The 14,317-nt window shown below is 44.5% G+C and overlaps 1 protein-coding gene across 5 annotated transcripts in view; it reads right to left on the minus strand.

The window, feature by feature from the left end:
* The window catches only part of MARCHF8 (membrane associated ring-CH-type finger 8), a 205,957-nt gene that overhangs the window by 47,068 nt on the left and 144,572 nt on the right, over positions 1–14,317 (minus strand). For 4 of the 5 annotated variants that reach the window (XM_029060264.2, XM_029060268.1, XM_029060271.2 and 1 more), the window contains one exon: positions 4,903–4,953. The exons of the other annotated variant lie outside the window; for it this stretch is intronic. In XM_029060264.2, coding sequence (XP_028916097.1) covers positions 4,903–4,953 — 51 coding nt within the window. The remainder of the gene's footprint in view (positions 1–4,902; positions 4,954–14,317) is intronic. 5 annotated transcript variants of the gene reach the window in all.

The raw sequence follows: 14,317 nt of genomic DNA on the forward strand, positions 1-14,317 counted from the left end.
TTGCTCATGAAGGAGCAGTGGCATGGATGAAATGTTCAAAACATGCTAAGAATGGCAATTATTTAAAATTGACCATTTAAAAATTGGCTGTAAATACATACACAGTGGAGACAAGGATGTGAAATATAACTCGATTCAGACCTTTTAGACTAATGTCCGCTGCGTTTTAAAATGACTTTCATATTACATTATTTTCATTTCAAGCCATTCCTTTGACTTACTGGAAGCGAAGAATGGTAAAAGGCCCATATCCGATGACATTTGGCAAAATTCTACAAACGAGGAAGGAATTATGGCTTATGTGCTTGCACGGGCTATTTTCCAACATATGGAAAGCTGAAGCTATGTCACGGGGCTTCTGACACTAATCTGGAATCTCAACAGTATGAATTTTGATACTAGTTTCCAGGCTTCTTGTCACGGACCTGAGCACATTTCGATCAAGTAAAAAATGAAAAAAATGGTGGTATTTGTTAAGCGCTTACTATGTGCAAAGCACTGTTCTAAGCGCTGGGGGATACAAGGTGATCAGGTTGTCCCACATGGGGCTCACAGTTTTAATCCCCATTTTACAGATGAGGTAACTGAGGCACAGAGAAGTTAAGTGACTTGCCCAAAGTCACACAGCTGGCAAGCGGTGGAGCTGGGATTCGAGTCAGTGAGGGAAAGAGTCCGGGGCTGGAAGTAACAATAATAATAATTGAGGTATTTGTTAAGCGCTTACTGTGTGCCAGCCACTGTACTGAGAGCTGGGGTGGGTACAGGCAAATCAGATTGGACACAGTCCCTGTCCCTCACGTTGGGCTCACAGTCTTAATCCCCATTTTACAGACGAGGTAATTGAGGCCCAGAGAAGTGAAGTGATTCGCTCAAGGTCTTAAGGCAGACAAGTGTCAGAGCTGGGATTAGAACCCACGACCTTCTGACTCCCAGTCCTGGCTTCTAGCCACTACTTAGGGTCTAAACCCAGCTTCTCCATTTACTTCGTTTGGGTGTGAGCTGGGACAAGTACCTTAAGTTCTCGTGGCCTTCATCTGGCAATTAATCAATGGTATTTACTGAGTACTTACTGTGTGCAGAATACTGTACTAAGCGCTTTGGAAGGAACAATATTCATTCATTCATTCATTCATTCAATAGTATTTATTGAGCGCTTACTATGTGCAGAGCATCGTCTACAATCGATGCTTAGAATTCCTTAACTCCCATTCTCTCCTAGACCCCCTCCAATCTGCCACTCTACCGAGACTGCTCTCTCTAAGGTCACCCATGACCTCCTTCTTGCCAAATCCAATGGCTCCTACTCCATTCTAATCCTTCTTGACCTCTCTGCTGCCTTTGACACTGTCGACCATCCCCTCCTCCTCCATACCTTATCTCACCTTGGCTTCACGGACTCCGTCCTCTCCTGGTTCCCCTCTTACCTCTCTGGCCGGTCATTCTCGGTCTCCTTCGCTGGCGCCTCCTCCCCCTCCCATCCTTTAACTGTTGGAGTTCCTCAAGGGTCAGTTCTTGGCCCTCTTCTGTTCTCCATTTACACTCACTCCCTCGGTGAACTCATTCGCTCTCACGGCTTCGACTACCATCTCTACGCAGATGACACGCAGATCTACATCTCCGCCCGTCCTCTCCCCCTCCCTTCGGGCTCGCATCTCCTCCTGCCTCCGGGACGTCTCCACCTGGATGTCGGCCCGCCACCTAAAACTCAACGTGAGCAAGACTGAGCTCCTCATCTTCCCTCCCAAACCCGGTCCTCTCCCAGACTTCTCTATCACCGTCGATGGCACGACCATCCTTCCCGTCTCTCAGGCCCGCAATCTCGGTGTCATCCTTGACTCGTCCCTCTCGTTCACCCCACACATCCTATCCGTTACCAAGACCTGCCGGTTTCACCTCTACAATATCGCCAAGATCCGCCCTTTCCTCTCCACCCAGACGGCTACCTTACTGTTACGGGCTCTCGTTATATCCCGGCTAGACTACTGTGTCGGCCTTCTCTCTGACCTCCCTTCCTCCTCTCTCGCCCCGCTCCGGTCTATTCTTCACTCCGCTGCCCGGCTCATCTTCCTGCAGAAATGATCTGGGCATGTCACTCCCCTTCTTAAACAATTCCAGTGGTTGCCTATCGACCTCCGCTCCAAACAAAAACTCCTCACTCTAGGCTTCGAGGCTCTCCATCCCCTTACCCCTTCCTACCTCTCCTCCCTTCTCTCTTTCTACCGCCCACCCCGCACGCTCCGCTCCTCTGCCGCCCACCTCCTCACCGTCCCCCGTTCTCGCCTATCCCGCCGTTGACCCCTGGGCCACATCCTCTCGACCCCTGGGCCACATCCTCCCGCGGTCCTGGAACGCCCTCCCTCCTCACCTTCGCCAAACTGATTCTCTTCCCCTCTTCAAAACCCTACTTAAAACTCACCTCCTCCAAGAGGCCTTCCCAGACTGAGCTCCCCTTCTCCCTCTACTCCCTCTTCCACCCCCCCTTCACCTCTCTGCAGCTAAACCCTCTTTTCCCCCTTTCCCTCTGCTCCTCCCCCTCTCCCTTCCCATCCCCTCAGCACTGTACTCGTCCGCTCGACTGTATATATTTTCATTACCCTATTTATTTTGTTAATGAAATGTACATCGCCTTGATTCTATTTAGTTGCCATCGGTTTTTACGAGATGTTCTTTCCCTCGACTCTGTTTATTGCCATTGTTCTCGTCTGTCCGTCTCCCCCGATTAGACCGTAAGCCCGTCAAACGGCAGGGACTGTCTCTATCTGTTGCTGACTTGTTCATTCCAAGTGCTTAGAACAGTGCTCTGCACATAGTAAGCGCTCAATAAATACTATTGAATGAATGAATGAATTACAGTCTGGTAGACACAATCTCCCACAAAGAGTTTATAATATCAACATAATAATAATAATAATGATAATCATAATGGTATTTGTTAAGTGCTTATTATGTGCCAAGCACTGCTCTAAGTGCTGGGGTAGATACAGGGTAGGTATAATAATAATAATAATGTTGGTATTTGATAAGCGCTTACTACGTGCAGAGCACTGTTCTAAGCGCTTGGGTAGACGCAGGGGAATCAGATTGTCCCACGCAAGGCTCACAGTTTTAATCCCCATTTTTCAGATGAGGTAACTGAGGCACAGAGAAGTTAAGTGACTTGCCCACAGTCACACAGCTGACAAGTGGTAGAGCCAGGATTCGAACCCATGATCTCTGACCCCCAAGCCCGTGCTCTTTCCACTGAGCCACGCTGCTTCAGTGTAATCTGCTTGTCCCAAGTGGGGCTCACACTTTTAATCCCTATTTTCCAGATGAGGTAACTGAGGCACAGAGAAGTGAAGTGACTTGCTTAAGTTCACACAGCAGACAAGTGGCGGAGCTGGTATTAGAACCCACGTCCTCTGTCTCTCAAGCCAGTGTTCTTGCCACTATGCCACACTCTCTCTAGCCATTAAATAAACTAAAAGACATCCAAAAAATGACAGATAGGGGAAATGTCCGAGTTTAAGGTTATGTAAATAAGTGCTGAGGGGCTGGGGGAGGAGTGAATATCGGAGATCTTAAGGGGCATAGGCCACTTAATTCTATTTATTGTCATTGTTCTTGTCTGTCTGTCTCCCCCGATTAGACTGTAAGCCCGTCAAACGGCAGGGACTGTCTCTATCTGTTGCCAACTTGTTCATTCCAAGCGCTTAGTACAGTGCTCTGCACATAGTAAGTGCTCAATAAATACTATTGAATGAATGAATGAATGCAGAAGGGTGGGTGAATAGGTGAAATGAGGGCTTAGTAGGGACTCTTGAAGGAAATATTATTATTATTCTTGTATTTGTTAGGCGCTTACTGTGTGCCAGGCACTATACTAAGTGGATACAAGCTAAAGGGGTTGGACACAGTCCCTGTCCCATGAGGGGCTCGCAGTCTCGATAGGACTTTGAAAATGCAAAGCGGTGGCCTGTCAGATAAAATATAAGGGGGAGGTTGTTCCAGGCCAAAAGGAGGGTGTGGGCAAGGGGTAGGTGGTGGGATTGACGAGATCAAGGTACAGGAAGTAGGTTGGCATTAGAGAAGCGGCATGCAAAGCGGCAGGGGAGAGAGAGATTCATCAATATAAACTCGTTTTCCACTAGGCCTTTCTCCTGGTGCCACTGTAACCCTCGACAGGCAGGGGAGAGTATTACAGATGGGGGTTCACTTCTAAATGTAGACTTCTACTGCAAAGGGAAGAGGGGAAATGATGATAATAAAAATAAATAATAATAACAACATTTGTTTAGCCCTTAAGATGTGCCAAGCTCTGTGCTAAATGGTGGGATAGATACAGGATAATCATATCGGAAACAGTGCCGGTCCTTAAAAGGGCCTACATTACTAAAGGAAGGGGAAAAACCAGTATTACACTTTTACAGATTAGGAAACTCAGGCTCAGGGAAGTGAAAGGACTGGCTCGAAGTCCCACACCAGGCAAGTAGCAGAGCTGGGATTAGAACCCAGATCTCCTGACTTCCAGCTTCGTCCTCTCTCCACTAAGCCGTGCTACTGCTTCTCTTCCCGCAAACCCACCGCCTGAAAAAATTACTTTAGTGGCTGCCAGAATTCAAACATATTGATGCTACGCACTTTTGAAAGAGCACTGAATTCCAAATGGAGCTTACTAACTCAGTGGTGCTGGATCATTCTGACTCACCAGGTAATTTTAGAAAGACCACTAACATTTTGTGCCTTAAATCTCTAACAGCAGAGGGGAGATGAAATTCTCAGACACTTTATAGGGATTTGTTGAGAATGAAGCAAATGATCCTTTGTGTTCTCTGAAATAAAGCCTTTGGGAACAGACAACAAACACAATAACTGACATCACAGAACTATAAAAAGGAGTATCTGATATACTACATACTTTACCTTAGAAATGTTACTGGAACGGCTTAAGGAATGGCCCAAAGCTTTCTCGTTCTGTAAGGGAACAAAATTTAACTGTTACTTCTGAGTATTTTGTAGAGGGTTAAACCAAACAGGTGAGTTATCAAATCACCATGATATCTCATTATAACAATAACATCTTGACAAGTGATTTTCAAATATTTTTGTCCATCTATCTCCCTCATTGGATTGTAAGATAATGGGGGCAGGGGATGTTTGTACTGTACTGTCCAATCAATCGTATTTATTGAGCGCTTATTGTGTGCAGAGCAGTGTTACTAAGCACTTGGGAGAGAACAATATAACAATATAACAGACTCATTCCAGGCCTACAATGAGCTTATAGTCTAGAGGGAGGACTGTGGTATTTGTGTCAATCATTATGACATCTGTTAAGCACTTACTCTGTACCAAGCACTCTTTTAAGCTGGGGCAGATACAAGAACATCAGGTCCCACATGGGGCTCAAAGTTTAAGTACTGGGGAAAATCCACATTGAATTCTCATTTTTGCAGCTGAAGAAACTGAGGCACAGAGAAGTTAAGTGACTTGCCCAAGTCACACAAAATGTATGTGGCAGATCTGGGATTAGAACCCAGGTCCTCCTCTCACCCCGAGCCCTATGCTCTTTCCGCTAGGCCACATTGTTTCTCTATGAGATTCTTGCTTTTGGAATACTCTCACAAATACTTAGTATTTGCCAGTGGGTCAATCAATCGATGGCACTTATTGAGTGATTGCTGTGTGCAGTATATTACACTAAGCACTTAGGAGAGTACAACAGAGTGGGTAAACCCGATTCCTGCTCACAAGGACCTTACAAGCTAGCACTCAGTCGGTGTTCAATAAATAACTTTACTGAAATGGTAAAAACACTAGGTGGACTTTGAATTGTGACACTAGAAAATTAGCCTTAGAGTGGTAAAATATTTATTAAAATAAACTTCTATACTGTGAAAAGGGAAACATTCAATTCATCTAAACTGTACGAATTGTACTTTCCAAGTGCTTAGTACAGTGCTCTGCACACAGTAAGCGCTCAATAAATATGACTGAATGAAGTATGAACATTCACATTCTTAAATGGTAGGGACAAAAGACAAATGTAGAGCCCTGGGCGGATTCTATTTTTCTTGGGCATTATCATCAGTGATATTTCCACTAGACTATTAGCTCGTTGGGGACAGGGAATCTGTTAACCAAATCTGTTACACTGTACCCTTTCTAGAGCTTAGTACAGTGCTCTGCACCCAGTAGCCCCTCAATTAGCTCGTTGGGGACAGGGAATGTGTTAACCAAATCTGTTACATTGTACCCTCTCTAGAGTTTAGTACAGTGCTCTGCACCCAGTAGCCCCTCAATTAAAACATCTGATTGCTATTTATTGAGCACTTACTGTGCGCAGAACACTGTCCTAAGCGTTTGGGAGGGTACAACATAGTTGGCAGTAATGTACCCTGCTAAGAATGAGTTTACCACCAATGCCCACTTTATGGTAGGGATCTTGGCTTCCATAGAGATGATCTCTCTCCCAATGACCTGTCAGGGTAGCTGTGGTATACAGAGCAGCTTCTAATGGTTCACAATCTTAATTTGTAGAAATTTGTAGATAACAGACTGGGGATGTTTTCCTAACTCAAATCAATCCACCCCAAATCCGCTAACCTTTAGGGTAAAACACGGATATTAATTCACAAGTGATCACACCTAATCCATGTTTTGAAGGTTTACAGATTGCTTTTAAAACACTGAAAATGCTAGCAACATATTTTCCAAAACACATTGATTCACCTTAGCGGAGATGCCAATAATATGCAACTTGAGTGGGTGAATGTAGCTGAGATTCAAATTTCAGCATACTTTAGCAAATACAATAGACCTGCAGTGGGAAACGGTCTTCCTCATCCAAGTTATGGAAGTTCCGAGAAATAAAAATAGCCACGAGGGAGTAAGGAAAGGGAGTTCTCTCCTCTAACCGCAGTACCCTACTGATTTTTGTTTTCATTTGAATACCTGTCCTTGACTTTTATATGTTTTTTTAATTAGTTCATAGCTCCTTCTCTATCTGTTGCCCTCTTAAGGCAGCATGGCTCAGTGGAAAGAGCATGGGCTGGGGAGTCAGGTCAGGGGTTCAAATCCTGGCTCTGCCGCTTGTCAGCTGTGTGACTTTGGGCAAGTCACTTAACTTCTCTGTGTCTCAGAGACCTTATCTGTAATATGGGCATTAAGACTGGGAGCCCCTCGTGGGACAACCTGATCACCTTGTAACCTCCCCAGCATCTAGAACAGAGCTTTGCACATACTAAGCACTTAACAAATGCCATGATTATTATTATTATTTTTAAGTCCTTTGAGGGAACAAGGATCCAGCACTTAGAACATAGAACAAATACCATAATTATTAATTATTAGGGACCGTGTCTCATATCCACCCATGTATTCTTTCTCAGGGCTTAATGCAATGCTCTGCACATAATAAGGACTTAGCAAAAACTATTACTATACAACTACTAAAAAATAACAGGGGGATACAAAGGCAAATTCGTGTTCATTTAAAAAAAAGGCAGAGTTGCAATATTTGGGAAAGGAGAAGAGGATGAAGTTGAAGAGTCTAGAGAGACAAGGAGGAAGAAACGAATCTGTATGTAGATAAGGGTGTCAACACAGGACGGATAAAAGCAAGGGATCACTGACAGGCGTGATGGTGTTCTGAAGTCACTATAAACCAAACACAGTCCTGGCCAACCTATTCTAATCTGCAGCACTTCTGTTGCGATGAGAGTCCTAGAAGCCGATGGCAAAATGTCTGAAGCATCAGGAAATTCTGTTAGCTGACAGGTTACGGGCACCACAAAAATATTTCCCAATAGAGTTGGTAACTGGGCTGTAGAGGCCCAGGTACCAAAAGCCACAGGGATCATTATAATGAGATTTCAGAATCCACACAGGGCTACGGATTGGCAGTGAGTCTGAAAAGCAAGGGTACATGACTAGAGATGAATGGGGACAAAGTATTCTGCCAATGAGAACACTCTTAATGATGAAAAGACAAGGGAAAAAAGAAAATCCAAACACACACACACACACACAATATAGAAGCAAGGGACTAAGAATCCTGCAGTGATCTCCTAATATCCTAATATCCAATCAGCTAAAGCATTCTTAGGGTTCAGGACAGACTCTGGAAAAACTAATTTACAGAATCAACTTCAGTTCTTGGAGTGCACAGTAATCAGAAAGTGGACACGAACCAATGGGCTCTAACAATGTCCTTCGATTTCTCAAGATTAGAGATTTATTAAAATAAATCTTTTTTCCTGCTCTAATCTTGTCCTATCTTGCCACTCGTCTGCCGTGTGATCCTGGACAAGTCACTTCACTTCTTTGGGCTTCAGTTCCCTCATCCATAAACTGGGGATGAAGACTGTAAGCCCCATGTGGGACAGAGACTGTGATCAACCTGATTAGCTTGTATCCACCCCTGCACTTAGAACAGTGCCTAGCACACAGCGCTCAACAAATACCATTTAAAAAAAAAAGGAGAAGCTGGATTGTCGAGAAGGAGGGAGATCAGGGCTAGCCGGGGAGATCTGGGCAACATCTGCAGAGAATGACCGTTTAAGCCTTGGGAATGGACAGGCTTTTTAAGGGAGTGAAGATGGGGACCCAGAATGGAGTCCTGAGTGACACTCACTGTTAAACTGCAAAAGGTGGAAGAGGAACCAGCCAAAGAGGCTATGAGGGAGGGGGCTGAAAGGTAGAAGCAGTGTAGCCAGTGGATAGAGTACATGCCCGGGAGTCAATAGGACCTGTGTTCATTCATTGCATTGTATTTATTGAGCACTTACTGTATGCGGAGCACTATACTAAGCGCTTGGAAAGTACAATTCAGTAGATGACCAGGGGTATGAGTGCTGCTGCCTTGGTGGACAGCACTGATACAGCTCTCAGGGTAAATACAGGCCTGATGCAAGCAAAACCCACTGCGAAGATTTACAACTGGTGTTGACACTTTAGGTTCTGTAAAAATGGAATGTACTCCTTTGGGTATGCGCCTTGCTCCAACTTGAGCCACCAAGCAAGTCTTAGTATACATTATCCTTTTCTTTTAATGAATTCACTCATTCATTTAATCATATTTCTTGAGCACTTACTGTGCACAGAGCACTGTACTAAGCACTTGGGAGAGCACAATATAACAATCAACAGACACACAACGAGCTCACAGTCTAGAGAAAGGAAGACAGACATTAACATAAAGAAATTACATAAATGAATCTCCAGATAGTATTATCTTCCTCTCCAGTTTGTAGAAAACCCTACCCTGCTAAATGTCAGAGCTATTTTTGAAAATGAAGGGTTTAAGGTTTGCCAGGGTAAGGCACAAACCTTCTCTCATTCAATGGCCTAGTGGAAGGAGAATGGAACTGGATGTCAAGAGGCCTGGATTCTAGTTCCATCTTAGTCACTGACCTGCTTGGGCAAATCATTTAATCTCTCTGGGCCTCAGTTTCCTGACCCGAAAAATGAGAAGAAGATACCTGCCTCCCCCTACCTCTTAAGCTCTGAGCACCAGGTGGGATAGAGACTATGCCAGATCTGATTATCTTGTATTTACCCACACAGTAAGCTTAATAAATGCCATAATTGAATTCAAAATGGATAATTAAACTAAACGTGGGTGAGCAATGTGCTGCTTCTTTATAAAAACCTTGAAAAATCAATCAAGCAGTCAATGGCATTTTTTGAGCAGTAACTGTAATAAGTGTTTGGGAGAATACCCTCTAAACTGTAAACTTGTTGTGTCTATTGCTGTACTGTACTTTCCCTAATGTTTAGTACAGTTCAAGGCTCTCCATCACCTTGCCCCCTCCTACCTCTCCTCTCTTCTCTTTTTCTACTCCCCATCCCACACGCTCCGCTCCTCTGCCACCCACCTCCTCACCTTCCCTCGGTCTCGCCTATCCCGCCGTCGATCCCTGGGCCACGTCCTCCCGCGGTCCTGGAATGCCCTCCCTTCTCACCTCCGCCAAACTAACTCTCTTCCCCTCTTCAAAGCCCTACTGAGAGCTCACCTCCTTCAAGAGGCCTTCCCAGACTGAGCTTCCCCTTTTCCCTCTGCTCCCTCTGCTCCCTCTGCTCCCTCTCTACCCCCCCCCACTTCACCTCCCCTCAGCTAAGCCCTCTTTTCCCCCCTTTCCCTCTGCTCCTCCCCCTCTCCCTTCCCCTCCCCTCAGCACTGTGTTCGTCCGCTCAATTGTATATATTTTTATTACCCTATTTATTTTGTTAATGAGATGTCCATCCCCTTGATTCTATTTATTCTTATTGTTTTTTTCTGTCTCCCCCGATTAGACCGTAAGCCCGTCAAAGGGCAAGGACTGTCTCTATCTGTTGCCGATTTGTACATTCCAAGCACTTAGTACAGTGCTCTGCTGCTCAATAAATACTACTGAATGAATGAATACAGTGCTCTGTACACAGTAAGCATTCAATAAATCTGACTGAATGAAAACAGTTGATAGACATGATCCCTGCTCTCTAGGAGTTTACGGTCTATTGACTATAATACCAAAATGCATTCAGTGGGGCATAATATGCAGGACCACTGAAATAATTATCTTGTATTTCCCAGAGATTCAACTTTTATCAGAATAGTGCATCCAGTTCTGGCTTTGACATCGCACAATGACTTTGAAGAGAGTTCCAACGGGAGTCACAAAGCTTTTTAAAGAGTGGGATCCTTGAGAAAAGGTTCTTCAAGTGAGGGATCTATGAGGTGAAACTAAGGGCTTAAGAAAAAAGGGTAATGAGACTAAAATTGGTTATCACAGCTGTGAAATCCACAGGCATTACTGCTACAGAGAAGCAGCGTGGCTTAGTGGAAAGAGCACGGGCTTGGGAGTCAGAGGTCATGGGTTCTAATCCCGGCTTCACCACTTGCCAGCTGTATGACCTTGGACAAGTCACTTAATTTCTTTGTGCCTCAGTTACCTCATCTGTAAAAATGGGGATGAAGACTGTGAGCCCCACATGGGACGACCTGTTTACCTTGTATCTACCTTAGAACAGTGCCTGGCACACAGTAAGCTCTTAACAAATACCAACATTATTATTATTATTATTATTATTATAGCACTACAGACACTTCAGCAGGGATGGTGTTTAGACTGAGAGACCGCTGTGGAGCAGGGATTAGAACCCACGACCTCTGACTCCCAAGCCTGGGCTCTTCCCACTAAGCCATGCTGCTTCTCAAAGCAGCTTTTCAAAGCATGCTACTTTACAGAGAAGGAAAGTGACTTGCCCAAGGTAACACAGCAGACATGTGGTGGAGTCAGGATGAAAACCCAGGTCCTTCTGCCTCCCAGGCCTGGGCTCTATCTGTTATCTCTAGACACTGAGCTTATTGTGGGCAGGAATGTGTCTGTTGTTATACTGTAGTCTCCCAAACGCTTAGTACAGTGCTTTGCACACAGTAAGTGCCCAATAAATATGACTGAATGAATTGAATGAATGAATAAGGCATGAGCCTAGGACTAGGGGTTTGGGAGAGTATAATACAATACAATTGGCAGACTTGGTTCCTATCATCAAGTAGTTTACAGGCCTGGCTTGGCCTTAATCTTTGTCACCACTCCCAAGTCTTACCTAAATCCCCCCAAATAAGCCCCATTAAATAGCTATTTAGAATGGAAGCTAGATCATGCCATCCTAACCCCCATGCAGACTCAACTGTTTGGGGCAGCCCTCCAACAGTAAACCATCTGACTCCTCTATTTTAAATTTCCCCCTCGTCCAAGAATTCCCCTTACTGTAGAAGAGCTGTGTCACTCATATTTCCCAATCTAGCAATGGGAAGGAGAAAACCCTAGTGGAAAAAAACATGTGCAAGATAGTCAGGGGATCTGGGCTCTAATAATAATAATGTTGGTATTTGTTAAGTGCTTACTATGTGCAGAGCACTATTCTAAGCGCTGGGGTAGATACAGGGTAATCAGGTTGTCCCACATGAGGCTCACAGTCTTAATCCCCATTTTCCAGATGAGGTAACTGAGGCACAGAGAACTGAAGTGACTTGCCCACAGTCACACAGCTGACAAGTGGCAGATCCAGGATTCAAACCCATGACCTCTGACTTCCAAGCCCGTGCTCTTTCCACTGAGCCACACTGCTCTAATCCCAACTCTAATCCCACTTGCTTGCAGTGTGTCCTTGGACAACTCATTTAGCTTCTCTGGGTCTCAGTTTTCTCATCTGAGCGTTAACTGCCTTTTGGCCCTCCCCCTTAGGGGACTGTCTGCCCTGATTATCTTGTATCTACCCCAGTGCTTAGTACAGTGCTAGGGACACAGTAAGCACTTAAATACCACAATTATTATTATTAGCATCACAATTTAAAAGTCCACATGGTGCCTCAAATTTTCTTCAAAAAATAAAAAAAGGAAAATGAAAACAACAGGAGGCAACATCAGAACCCCCACCCCATTCCTGGCACCTCTCCAGTCTTACAAGAAGTTTTCAAATATAATTATGTTGGAAAATATTATCTTTGATGCCCAAAATTTTCAACAATTCAGCCGATATTTACGAATGTAACCACTCTCCATTACACCACCAAGTGATCGGGACTCCCTTCCAGTTGGCTAAAGTCACACAAGAATCTGCTTGAATTAAATGAACCTAGCAGTTTCCCCAAAGAGATTCTAATACAAATCATTGAAAAGGGGATTATACAGGAGAAGCCCAGGTTTCAGTAGGCCAAATGTCTGATTTTTTTACACTATGAATTTATGAGCCGGGACTTGTTATACAGATGGTAAGAGGTTTTTGGCCTGTGCTAGATATGATCATTTCCCTCCTTGCAGACCTCCCTGCCTCCTATCTCTCCCTATTTCAGTCCTTATTTCACACTGCTGTCCAGATCATTTTTCAGTCCAAGCCCATTCCTCAAGAACTTCAAGTGGTTGCCCATTAACCTCTGCATCAAACATTGGCTTTTTAAGCACTTGATCACCTTGCCCCTTCCTACGTCACCTGGCTGCTCTCCTACTCCAACCCAGCCCTCACACTTCGCTCCTCCAATGCCAACCTACACACTGTACCTCCATCTCATCTATCTCGCTGCCGATCCCATGCCCACATCTTCCCTCTGTCCTGGAACGCCCTTCCCCTTTATATATGACAGAGCATCCTTCTCCCCACCTTCAAAGTCCTATTAAAATCACATCCCCTCCAAGAGGCCTTTCCCGACTAAGCCCTCATTTCCCCGACTCCCTCTCCCTTCTGCGTTGCCTATGCCCTCCGAAAGAAGGAGGAGGAGGAGGAGGAGGAAGAGAAGAAGAAGGAAGTAGACGGAAGAAGAAGAAGATGTGTTAAGTGCTTACTATGTGCCAAAGACTGTATTAAGCACTGTGATAGATACAAGATAATCAGGTCCCACATGGGGCTCACATTCTAAGTAGGAGGGAGTATTAAATCTCCATTTGGCAGAGGAGAGAACTGAGGCAAAAAGAAGCCAAGTGACTAGCTAAAGTTCTCACAGAAGGCAAGTGGCAGAGCTGGAATTAAAACCCAGGTCTTCTAAATCCCAAGCCCCAGCTCTTTCCACTAGGCCACACTGTTTCTTTAAGCACTTGCTATTCACCCACTCTCAGCCCCACAGCACTTATGTACATATCTGTAATTTATTTTAACGCTTCCCTTCCCTTCCCCTCCAGACTGTAAACTCCTTGTGGACACGGACTCTGTCTACCAACTTGTATTCTCCCAAGCACTCAGTTCAATGCACTGAACACAGTAAGTGCTCAATAAATACCATTAACTGATTTATTGATTACACTATCCCTAGGTTGCATGCTTCCTTATGCCTTCGCAATTTAATCTCTACTAGCCAGGAAAACTCGGTTGAGGAACTCAAGGTGGAAGGAGATTTTGGTGGAGGCAATGAGAATTGTACCAGTTTCGAGGTCTTGTGAGCACTAACACAAAGAAAAATACTTCCTAAAAAGCACACGAACAAGATTTCGGCCTTAGAAAGACAGATCCGGTGGCAAGTCTATGAGGTCCATAAACTCTTGGATGCTGGTTGCTCTTCAGAAAGAGACATCTTTCTTTATGCTAAGGAAACAAACTAAGCCCCACAGAAGCGGAGAGATGGGAAGTGAAATAGTGGTAATGACTTTAATCCGATGATTTCTGATGGTATGCACTGTACTTTGTAATAATAATTGTGTTGTCCGTTAGGCTCTTACTATGTGGTATTTGTTAAGTGGTTACTATCTGCCATGTATCTGTGATGAATACAAGACAATCAGATGGGATGTAGCTCCTGTTCTAAATGGAGTTCACACTCTAAGGGGGAGGAAGAATAGGAATTTAATCCCGATTTTACAAA

The sequence above is a fragment of the Ornithorhynchus anatinus genome, chromosome 3 (assembly GCF_004115215.2).
Source record: "Ornithorhynchus anatinus isolate Pmale09 chromosome 3, mOrnAna1.pri.v4, whole genome shotgun sequence".
Lineage (NCBI taxonomy): Eukaryota > Metazoa > Chordata > Mammalia > Monotremata > Ornithorhynchidae > Ornithorhynchus > Ornithorhynchus anatinus.